The sequence below is a fragment of the Nyctibius grandis genome, chromosome 3 (assembly GCF_013368605.1).
Source record: "Nyctibius grandis isolate bNycGra1 chromosome 3, bNycGra1.pri, whole genome shotgun sequence".
Classification (NCBI taxonomy): Eukaryota; Metazoa; Chordata; class Aves; order Nyctibiiformes; family Nyctibiidae; genus Nyctibius; species Nyctibius grandis.
In genome coordinates this window covers 109,843,589-109,855,930 of record NC_090660.1, presented here as the reverse complement: position 1 = coordinate 109,855,930, position 12,342 = coordinate 109,843,589, and the positions used below count along the sequence as shown (strand labels likewise).

Sequence of the window (12,342 nt, the reverse complement as noted above, 5' to 3'; positions counted from 1 at the left end):
CTTCCAACTACTCTGCCCCAATGGACTGAACTCTGATTTGTTCCCTCACCGCCCCAGGTAGGCATCCAACAGCACAGAGGAAGGACCATCCCGTGTACATGCTGGTGGTGGAGTCCAGGCAGGGAAGGAGGTGGAAAGTCCAATTTAAGCAATCTGAGAACCTCTGAAACACAGTTCTCCAACATGTCCCATGGAGGTGACCTTACTGAGAGCCTTACTGGGACTGGGACACATTATTTGCCTCGATCCTCTAAGAATCCAAGAGAAGGCTCCTCAAGAGGGTCAACTTCTTATGGGGAACACCTGACCATATTACATATGATGCCCAGATGAAGCCAGCCAAACCTGAAGTCTTAAGTCTTACCCTGAATCAGAAATGAGGATGGCAGTGCATGACTGTGTTTCACAAAATTAAGTTGCTGCCTTTGGACCACTATCTTTTAAGGTAGTGTGAGAAACGTATTGTCCTCCTAAGCTGGACCCACAGGAGGACTACCCAGAAGGCTGTCACAGCTGATGGCCTCAGTTCTTGCTCCATCATGGCTGTAAGAGTTTGGGGCTGTGTTCTTAAGCAATTGCCCAAGTTCACTTGATGTAGTAGTTTTCCTGTGGTTGTGTCTTCCAATGGGACATGGTTTAACAACATCTGGTAATGCTTGGAGGAGGGAATTGATGCCAACAGGCAGTTTGGGCAATGCAAAGCATGCTCCATGCTGGTATTTACAGCAACTTGGTGTGGCTGTTAGAGAAGCTATGGGAAAAAATTATTATCAGTAATGCTCTAGAGTGGGAGGTTCAAGTTTGAGAAGGCAGGAGGTATTGTATGATGGCTTCAGACCAGACCAGTGGAGGGAATGAGGAAATGTGGTGGAGGGACGAGTGGCATGGAAGCTGGCATTGTGATGACTCAGAAGTAATTTTCAGCCTTATAAGTAATTTTGGATGAGACCTTCAGCTCTGCTGCTGGGCTGTCATACACTGAGTTTGCTGACAGGCAGTAGGTACAGCGTGCCTGGTGAGCTTACAGTAACTGCTGTGCTGGGGGTAATTTCCGAGGGCGAGGCAGTTGTCTGTCCTGACTCAAGATGTGCACAGATTAGGGCTGGCCTCTCACCCACAAGAAGACCATCTTTGGCTGCGCCTTCACCTGCTGGTCAGCAGATCACAGAGAGAAGCCGTTTCTTCTCCTCTTCATTTCCTTGCTGGACACTGCCTGTGCATATATGAGTGCCTAGCCAGCCAGAGCTGCTTTTGAAGCTGTTTTCCCTGCACATCTTGAAAGTTTGGTTCCAAGATCAAGAAGAGACATCTGTGCTCATGGTGGGGCGAATAAAGTGACGGAAGCCTGCTGTGTCCCTGCTGCCCAGAATAGGAGGTCTTCTGCGGGTCTTGATAAAATGCAAAGCGATGAGTGTAATTTCCGAGGTGGCACAGCCTTACCTCTACAGTCAGGACATGGAAGCAGTAATAACCGAGCAGAGGTGAGCCAGTGTCAGAGGCTGTGCTGACCTTGTCGAGGGATTTTGGATTTGAGGTTGCACCTGGGGGTTGGCACATCCTTCCTTCTCTCACACAATGTCCGTGACTTCACCTCACGGGATGATTTCAGCCCATATTGCTGTGTGTTCTGGTCAGGAGCTGTGTGCCATGCTTTGACCTTATGTTAGAGACTGTGTTTTGAGCATGGAAGGGGAGGATGTCTTTGAGGATGGAAGGCGAAGCTGTGCAAAGTTAAGAGAGATTATTCAGTTGATGTGCTGCAGTGAGATCGACTAACAAGGGACTGAAAGAAAAAGGGAGTCCTGGAGATGTTTGGGGAGAAAGACAGTAGGATTCAGGGAGAGACCAGACATCTGGAGAAAGAAGAGGGACTAGTCAGCGGTGCTCGTGTGCCAGGAAGCTCGTGTAGTTACATGGCAGCTTTCATCCAGGAACAGCAGCATCCATGATGTGCTCTCGATTTCCTTACAAGAGAATGCCTTTGGCCTGGTAAATGAGTTACTGCCAGTTAGTTAGATGAAGTATCTCCCTGATCCCTACTGAAACCTCTTTCATCTGCGCTGCAAAGACCACGTTGTTTCTTCTCCCTGCTGAAAGAATAAGCATCAAATCCAGCGGAGAGCCAGGCTGTTCTTTGTGGCAGTTTCTCTGACATCGATGAACCTCCGAAGTGAAGTGTGTGACATCAGGAAGATGTTTTAATCTGAATTATGCTTGCCCATCTGAGCAACAGGTGCCATTATCCTCTTTTCATTATCTCACGGCCAGGGATGCTGCCAGCATGAGTAAGAAAGGTTTGAGTCACGGGGATGGAGTGGTTCATTTCTTTCTGGAGGCTGTTTCAGAGGCGACCAGGCCCAAATGTCCATCACAGGGATGAATGATGCGTAGATGAATGAGGAGACAAACCTACTCCTGAGAGAAATAAAGTGTCTATCATGAATAATGCAAAGTGTTGCTTCGAGATTCAAGACATCTAAAGCCTGTTGTACATTGAATATGAATGAGGCTTAGCTGCTCTGCAGCTACACACTGGCCTAAACATGACATATAAATAACTTACAACTGCCACATTTAATTTCCTTTTTTTAACACTGACCATATATTTGGCCTGATACCAAATATATGATATGAGATATGAGAGACAAACCTCTCCCAATCTCTGAGAGGGCCCAGTGTAGAAAAACACCCTTTGCTTTGCGCCATGCAGGCTCCACTTATGCTACTAAGTAGAGCAGGACCTGTGTTTTTTAAGACATGGAGGCCAGCAGAGATGGCATGGAGAATGCCAGTAACAGCTAAACACATGTACTGCCCCGGAGTGGTGCTTAGCTGCAGTGGTCCCTGGCCAGTGTTAACCTCCATGGGTGGACCAGGCATGAATTTGCCTGGGACAGTTCTGGTTGGTCCAGGGTAAAGCCATGACGGGAACTGTGCTAATGATTTAAGTGTGGACAATCATGGGTTGATGGTAGAATCCATCCCTTGTCCCAGTTTAGTTTGCTAGAGTAGATATCGCCTTCCAGTATTGGAGGTGGTTACTGTAATAGATGCAACACACTGAAAGTATTCAGGATTTTTTTCCCCTAATGTTTTATGTTTGTTATGGATTTACTTATTCTGGGCAGTCTGCATCATTGCTATAGCATGAAATTGTTTAGTGAGATCCTGTTCGCACCAGAAGCAAAGTGTTATTCAAGAGAATTTGCATTGGAGGACAAGACAGACATTATGGACCTGTCTATGCCCTGGAGCTGAGTGTGGTGCAAAGATCACTGATGTACATCTAAGCAAGCTGGTCTGTCCACATGAGGCTGTACAGTACCAGAGATACTTGCTTAGGGCCTGAATGCAGGCACACATTTTTGTTGATAAAATGAGTGACACAAAGAAGGGGAATAGGCAATGATTGTTCCTGATCTCTTCCATAGAGGAGGTGGGGAAATCGTATGAGAGTAATGTGAGATAAGTAAAGAAGCGATGGTGATTTTTTTAGAGAACACACGGTTGTTCTATGGAACTTCTTGCTACAGGATGTTGCAGGTGCTAAAAGTTTATACACATTCAAGGTACAATGCCCAAGCTCATGGAAGATAAAACCATTGTGTGTTACTAAAACCAGTGAAACCATATCTGGCTTAGGAAATCCCTGAGCTGCAAATGATGAAGCTGGGTACATAAATACTTGTGGGAAACGTCACATATAATTATACCATTCCTATACTCTTCCCCAGCCATCTGCTTGTGGTCACTGTTGGATTCAGGGTAGCTGTGCACTGTGTTCCACTGCATGCTATGCTTGTGGCCTGGTACCCCAGCACAACGTCCCTTTAGAAGCAAGAGAAAGCTGGGTTGTCCTCTTGAATGGACCTCACATAGATTGTAATAAGGAGTTTCTCTCTGTTTCTCTTCTGAAAGGCTGAGTGGGTTTTCCCCAGACTTTCATAGCTACATTCTGGCAAACAAGAAAATAGTATTTCTTTTTTTTCTAGAATCACGTATACATGCACATGGTCTTTGAGAGTTTGCCACCTGGACAAGGATGAACAAGGCCTGGAAAAATCAAAGATAGGGAAGACCTCAACAGAATACTCATTTGGTATCAGCCCTTACGGTCTGACCCTTTGCCTCCCTTGCCTAGGCCTTCCTGCAGTTCTGCTTGATGTCTGTAGCCCAGCCTTTCCATAACTGGGAGGAGATGGCTTTTGTGGTGCATTGGTGCTCTGCAGTCCGGAATTGGACACTCTGAGACATGACATTTCTTCATGCCAAACTCTTCTTCTTGGTGCCAACCCAGATGAGCTCTGTCTTGAAAACCTAAGCAGCTGGGAGGTATTATAAAAGAGAGAGTACTAATGACATCACTTCCAATCAAGGTGAATGTTATTTAGACTGTCCTTGATTATTCAAATGATATCTCATTAAGTATCAGACAAACCTGCCTGCTGTGGTCATATTGCTGCACTGTGGGACCTCAGCAAACTGGTTAGTACTCTAGAGTAGCATAGGCAGTATTTACCTAGGTGTGGTCTAATGTAAAGCTCCATCTATACCTTTCTCACTGTTATCTCAGCCTCATGGCTTGTTAGGGGATGCATTTGCTATACCTAATTTTAAGGTCTCCTGTTTCATCTTTCTTCTTCACCACAGAAGAGTGAGAAATACAAATGTGGTGCTTAACCTTTCTGTTTCTCTTTAAGCCCTGTGTTTCTTATGGTTCACATGGAGTCATCTCTTCATACTCCGGTAAAGGGCAGTGGCATCCATGTAGAGGAGGTTAGGCTGAATTTTGGTAGCTGCAGTCTGCTACCAAGGCAGTTGCTTCTGCTTCTGCCTTTACTTGACATGAGTAAAACCCAACTACTTGGAGACTGACCCTGTGCACTGCGGAGGGTTATTTCCCTGAGTTAATGACCCTCTGTGCCTCTCTTCCTCTGGCAATTACTGAGCTTCTCATTCATAACATCAGGCAGTCTCTGATGTTACGAAGACAGTGGTTTGTTTCAAATTTGAGATTTACTGAATTTCAGAGAACTTGCACTGCTGGAGTTTGCTTTTCATGCATTGCTCTGTGTATTGCTGGATAGATTCTGTAATGCTAAAGTAATGGAGAGTTAAGTCTGTCTTTGGTGTATTTTGAAACCTCTCATTTCAGAGTGCTGAAGGCAATGACTAAGGTGCCTATTCCTTAAAGCCATGTTGTACTGGAGAAATATATGACTCTGATCCCCTATACATGAATCTATTTGTAAAGTCTTATTCCAGCTTTGTGAATAAAGTCCTTTCTTTACCCCAGCTTCATGGTGAAAATACAGTAAAAGACTTTTATCTGAAAGTGAGCATGACATGGGGCAGAATAGAAACGAGAATTTCTGGTTATTCTGTCTGCCTGTGTGAACTGGAGACAAATTATAGCCTGCTGGTGTTTGTGCTTTCTTATCTGTCAAACAGGGATGTGGATATATTCCTGTCTTATGGGAAAGCTGTGAATCCCAAGTTAATTACAAAGTCTGTGACAAATCTTAGAAATTCAATTGTGAGATAGTGTGTAAGCATATAATAGTAATGTTTTATAATCTCCCTAAACTGCCTCTGTGGATATCTTTAGTGAGAGTGATATAGTGATATCAAAAGAAATCTTTTTTCGCCCCAACCATTTTCTTTAGAACCCAAAGTGAAAGCTGTTTCCACCAACTGCCATCTCTGCAACCATCTGGAAAATCACATTTTCTGAAGCTTTCCTTCTCTTTATCAGCTGTAACTAAAGCTATAAAATGGGAAGATGTCCCTGGTTTAATTAACACCCCTGTAGTTCAAAAGCTGATTTTAGTAATGAGAGGCAATTACAGCCTTTATTGAGGGACAGTCAGGTGGAACAAACCCAGCATCAATCTATTGAAGACACTTCCCTTTCCAGGTAATTTGGAAACTGCTTTTTATGATGAACAGGCTACCTGGCCCAATACAACAGGTGAAATTTTTTGTTTTGTAATCTGAAAAGAACTTCCTATTTTGATTTATGTGCTGCTTCTGTAAACTGTTTTTTGCATCCCATCCATCTCCCAACAACTAGCAACTGAGCTAAGGAAATACCTGTTGGTTTTTGGAGGGCATTCTTGCTTGTTTTCTCATTTTATTTTCCTGTCCACTGTTGCTTTTCATTTTGAAGGTTGCCTAGTGCTCATATTTTTGTTCTAGCAAAACTGCAGACTCTGTGGTGCACCCACATCCTGAGGGCTATGCAGGGTCCTGGTCTCTGCACCTCAAAAATGATGTGGTAGAGCTAAAGAAGGATATGGAAATGATCAAGGGAATGTGATTTCTGCTATATGAGCTAAAAAGGCTGTGGCTTCAGTTCAGACAGGAAACAACTCAGGGCAGAGGTAAAGCTGAGTTTAGCTGAAGCCATGCAGGTGATGGATAAGGTAGGTGTAGAACTTCTTTAATACTAGAGCTAATGGGCTCTAGCTGAAACAGGGAGATCTGCTTGAAATTATGAAGTACTTTTTTACACACTACACAGTTAGTGAACTTATGGAATCCATTGCCACAGGAGGTTGGGGTGGTGGGTAGTGTCAACGGGTTAAAAAAAAATTAGACAAATTCTAATTTGTCTAATTAGTCTACGGACTTGCTGCTCTGTAATCTGAGTCTAAACGTGATGGACAGGGCTGAGGCAGTACAACGGGAATGGTCTGCAGAGAATGGCCATGCTCTTCTGGTCTTCCTCAGTAGTATCTCAGGTGCTGTCTGGCTTCCAGCTTCTGATCTGTTAAGAGTGGGGGTCTGCTGTATGCCCTGTGTTTCATCTGCCATCCCTCTATGAGTATCCTGGTATCTCAGGGGTCTCAAATGATGCTAGATGCCTCTTTCTGGAAAGCTGATTTAAACCTTCAGTGTCTGCAATGCAGGCACATATGTTGGAGCTAGTCACTGAAGGTGGAGCTCTACTCATGGTTAAGATGCCTGCATTCGGCTGTTTGCATGTAGTTGTCTACCTGTGCAGTAGGTGTCTAAATTCTTCTGCAGTCAAGAGATGTCTAGTCAGTCTAATAGGGACCTAATGAATATAGCCAATGGAACAGTCAGTACTGTCATTTCATCTCGCCATAAGGTAGACTTGGGATGGTCAGTTAAATAACTCAATACTTGCTGTTTTCATTAAATCTTTGTTGACTATAACAGGAGCTTGGACACCTAGCACACACATAGATACCAAAATTTAGGTATATTAATCTTGAACTGAGTTCTGTCCCAATATTTCTATTATAATGACTGTAGAGAAATAGGTGTCTCCTGAGAATAACTCATTGACCTGTTTTAGACACCTAGGTATAGATGAGATAAACAGCACTTGGGAAGTGCATATTTCTATTGATTGTCTTTAAGGGCAGTCTAGATAGTGGTACCCACGTAGTCAATGCACACCATAGCCAAGTTAAGTCCCAGCCATCCCATTTTGGAGGCTTCGGTAATGTCGCTTGGAATCTTAGCTGTAAGAAATATAGATTTTTAAAGCAGTGTGATGTGAAAAAGTGAAATTATAATTTCAAAACAGACCCCCACAGTTATGGTTTGATTTAGAATAAAGGTTTAGCCATGATTTTAATGTCTGTAGACTATGCTGTGAAACATGCTACATCCTCTATCCTGGATTAGTTTAATATCCTGACAAAATTGCCTTTGCCAGACTAGCTGTAAAAGCTGTAAAACTATAAAACAAGCTGGTAAATTGTTTATTCTTCAATAATTAAAGACAGAACAGGCATTAAACCCCTAAAAGTTCTATGGTGTTCCAGCAGTGAGTGGCTTTCCTAGAGTGTCTAGGAGAAAGGTTTGTTCAGTATGGAAGTGTTTGGAAAAGAATTTCTTTGGTCGGTGGGTCTGTGGATGTTGTTATCTCCATGCTGCCAGCAGACACAGAATTTGGGTGCCATCAGTGAAGTCTGGTTTTGGGACAGGGCAACACCAACTCCTCTCAAAAATACTGTTTGACAAGTCAACTATTTCCAAAGCTTCCCCTATTGCATGTGATACAGGATGGACGTGAAATTTCTTTAGCGAATAAATGCGATATAATCTTTTTTAGGAGACTGCACAGTTATTTGAGGTAGGATGGATTGCCCATTCTTTTATCTTTCTCACTCCTGTGTGTACAACTTTGTTGTTCTGTGTCTTATTTGCTTCAGATACAGGACGTGGACGAGAAGATAGGAAGATTGTGTGACTGGCGTCAGAGTCTCAGCAATAAATATGGCTTGCATGAAGGGGGATCTGTGGTCATGACCTGCCTTGCTGACTGTCCTGTCTTTTCATTCCCCCTCCCAGGTTATGGACATGCTGCCCCAGGGACAGATGCGGGGAAGGCCTTTTGCATGTTCTATGCGGTCCTGGGGATCCCACTGACACTCGTCATGTTCCAGAGCTTGGGCGAGCGCATGAACACCTTCGTCAAGTACCTCTTGAAACGCATCAAAAAGTGCTGTGGGATGAGGAGCACCGAGGTCTCCATGGAAAACATGGTCACTGTGGGTTTCTTCTCCTGCATGGGAACACTCTGCATTGGAGCAGCAGCCTTTTCCCAGTACGAGGAGTGGAGCTTTTTCCATGCTTACTATTACTGCTTTATAACATTGACTACGATAGGATTTGGAGACTATGTGGCCCTGCAGACCAAAGGGGCCCTTCAAAAGAAGCCTCTCTACGTGGCTTTTAGCTTTATGTACATTCTAGTGGGGTTGACAGTCATTGGGGCATTTCTAAATCTGGTTGTTCTCAGGTTCTTAACCATGAACAGCGAGGACGAGAGGCGGGATGCCGAGGAACGGGCGTCCCTGGCAGGGAACCGCAACAGCATGATTATCCACATCCAAGAGGACTCCCAGCATGGTCGGCCACGGTACAAGGCCGAAGTAACAGACCTTCAGTCAGTTTGTTCCTGCATGTGTTACAGGTCCCACGAGTACACCAGCCGGGTGGTGTCCCACCAAAATTCGTTCAGCTCGAAGCTGAACCCCCAGTACTTTCACTCCATCTCTTACAAGATAGAGGAGATATCGCCAAGCACATTAAAAAACAGCCTTTTCCCATCTCCTGTCAGCTCCATCTCACCTGGGTTGCACAGCTTTACAGATAACCACAGGCTGATGAAAAGGCGAAAGTCCATTTAAAGGGATTTGTCTTTTTTTGCTTTCCTTGTTTTCCCCAGTTCTTCTCCATTGTTTTGGTTTTTTGTTCCTTGAGTGAGACGGAGCGAGGCCAAAGGGAGTAGAGAAAGCCAGTCCTCCTCTGAGACTCAGCTCTTGAGCATGAAGCATGGATTATTACTGTTCCAGCAAAGTATGCCTTACATTACCCCCTTGGTGGATGTCAGAGGATTCAAGGTGACGTGAAGTGGGTACCAAATCCAAAGTTGCACACACAGCTGGGAGCCTTCATGTGCCACTGGCACTCCTGACCTAACAAACTCTTTTCCTCACGAGCAGGTTGCAGCGTGCGTGTGTGCTTGTGTGTGTGTTGGGTGTGTGTGCGTGTGCGTGCAGTTCCACAACTAGTGCCATGTGACAAAAATTAAAGCATCAGGTATTATTTTTTTTTCCCTTGAAGTAATTGTGTTCCAGCCTGCTTTCAACTTTTAGATTGCTTCCAAACGGAACGGGGAGGGTGGGGGGGCAGCCAATTGGTTTTGTTTTTTGCCAAGACAAGCATGCGCCATAAGCAGTCAATATACCAGGTGTATCATGCTAAATTTTTTAATGCTAGATTTTAGATTGTATTAACATTAAAAAAAGGCAGGAAAAGATGGATCATTTTAGCTTGCCAGTTCAAAATTTTTAAAAAATAAAATAAAATAAAGCATGCACTTTGTAAAACTGGTATGCATAATAAAAACACAAGAAAAACTAGCAATGGAATTAATAATCAAAAGCAAATAATCATGTTGATTTAACTATATTTACTTTTATAATTTTCAACTGTTCCAACAATTTGCAAGTCAAATTTTTAAGAGAAATTGGAAGAACTGTTGGAACTAAAGAGTGCATTTTGTTATTTTTATTTTATTTATAAATTATTATTATTATTATTATTATTATTTTGTGCAGCAATTACCTGCATGAATAGGAATTATATTTTTTGGAATGCTTGGATTAGGATGGGTATAAATAGGTGGGTGTATATTTTTTCTTATATGATAGTGACAGGGCATTCCTTGTTTTAAATAAAAATATAAAAATGATTGTCTCTAAATGCTTTTGATTTGTAAATAATGGAAAGCCTTTGTTGGTCTCAGGAAGAATTCAAGGGACAGTATCTTGTGTTTGGCTCACTGGGAACTTGTGAGATTAGATGTGATATTTCTTTTTTGCTAGTTAGAAAAGCAAAATGCATTTAGCAGTTTTACTCCAGTGTTTGGAGGGTAACACGGGGAGTGATTGTGTTGGCAAGTTGCAGTGGAAGATGTTGAGACCATGTGGTAGAGTTGTTCCTTGGAGATTGTCCATCTCTCGGTCGTTCGTCTGGACCAAACAGACTTTACAGAACCGAGTTAGAGGCCTAATCCAGCTCCCTTTTAAGACAATAGGAATTTGCAATGATTACATGGGATTTAGTGCTTTTGGGAGATTTAACTTTGATTTGACAGGGGTAGGACTGGGAGTTTTATAAACCTGCACCTTTGTCTCTCATTTAATCCTATCTTTTAAATTGCCTTCTGTGTTAACTCGCTGTGCAAAACCCTTCTTTTTTTTTGGCACTAATCACCTCCTGCTGATTCTACTATTTTGTGCTCTCAGTGTAAAAGCAATAATCTTTTTTTTTTCCCTTAAACTAGATGGTGTGTTTTTGTACAAGCCCCAGCTCTGAGCTCTGTGTGCTGATGGATGTTGATATCCTTTCAAAGAGGCACCTATAAAAAGCATTAATAGAGAGAAATAAGGAATGTCATTCCTCCTCTGTTCTCTTCTCCCTGGCTTTAAATTATTAGCTATATCAAATATGTTCATGTTCTCCTAATTTCCCTATCTGTGTTTCAACAAGTAAATGAAAAGCAAGTATCCATGACTTTGACTCCCCTATGCAGCTTCCTTTGGGATTATAAATTGCTGTGGCATAAAACCTCCATTAAGATTAGTGAAGAAATAATTTAGGATTCTTAATGAGGATGGATGAGGATGGACTTTTTCAGCCTAACATGTGGGGATAACATCCTTCAGCATAGTAGGAGAGCATGCTGGATGCATTAATGATGTGCTGGTGGTACCATGTCCTAAGGCAGAAGCTGAATGCAGATGTATTGAAGCAAGCATACCTAGAAAAGCAGTTTCAGGATGTGTTAAACCACCTCAGTGATTGCCATCTAGAAGCTGGTTTCCATGGGGGTGACCCATAGGGTTCACAGTGCTGTCCAAATTCACTTTCGTAGTCTTTGCTTGTGGCATCCCAGAAGTGCAAATAAATGTAGATTTCTTTTTCTGCTAAGGAGATGAGAAAAAGTATGCCTTCAATATACACATCTATGTTATGTACAACTTCTGGGTGTATTTGACACTGGAGAAGAGCAGGAAAAGTCTGGGGTTTTGCAGAACTCGAGTGAAATTCTGTCTGCCCAGCAAAGGAGAATTTTTGTAACAGGACTTCTAGCAAAAAATGTAAACGGTTATGTGAAAAAAAGGTTACATCATATAAAACATTGATTAGCTTTTTCCTTTTTTTCCTTTAAGAAAAGAGGAAAGTTCTATTTCTGCTGCATATAAAAATAATCTTTAAATGACGTATAAATCATGTTGAACTCCAGAAGTTCAAAGCTGTTACATTCTCTAGCTGATTTGTTACTAAAACTTCCTTCTGGAACCATAAATGAAGAGTATATTTTAATATATGGGGTATTTAACCAGGGAAACAACTTACCTCGGCATGTCGTGGGTTATCTGCCACTTAGAGTCTTTGCATTAAAACTCAACAGCTTTATAAAAGCTCCACTTTAGCTCAGTCGAAGTTTATGGATGTGGTGGAAAAAATCTATGTATGTTGATATGAAGGAACCAGAGTAGATGTCCGTAGTGATACTTTTAAGTCTAAATGCTGTAATGAGTGTGTGTGTGGGAAAGTGTTTTGCTAAAAGTATCTTCATTCCTTAGGATTTTAACATGTTTATCTATTTTTGTTTTCTGCCTGAAGAAACCACAATTCTGTCCAATCTCTGTTACACACGAGATTTTAAAGAGGCAAGAGATTTCCTTTGCCAGCCTGCACACATCTAGACGATTGCATGAGCTCTTGCAGGACTTTGCGTTGTGAGCAGCCACGAATGCAAGAACACTCGTGTGTGCACATCACTGCACC

At 42.6% G+C, this 12,342-nt stretch overlaps 1 protein-coding gene across 1 annotated transcript in view; it reads left to right on the top strand.

Annotated features, from left to right (window-relative positions):
* KCNK9 (potassium two pore domain channel subfamily K member 9) overlaps positions 1-9,170 on the top strand; it is an 88,120-nt gene extending 78,950 nt beyond the window's left edge. Inside the window, exon 2 of the mRNA XM_068397026.1 lies at positions 8,329-9,170. Within this exon, the coding sequence (XP_068253127.1) occupies positions 8,329-9,170 (842 nt within the window). The remainder of the gene's footprint in view (positions 1-8,328) is intronic.
* Positions 9,171-12,342: the final 3,172 nt, after the last annotated feature.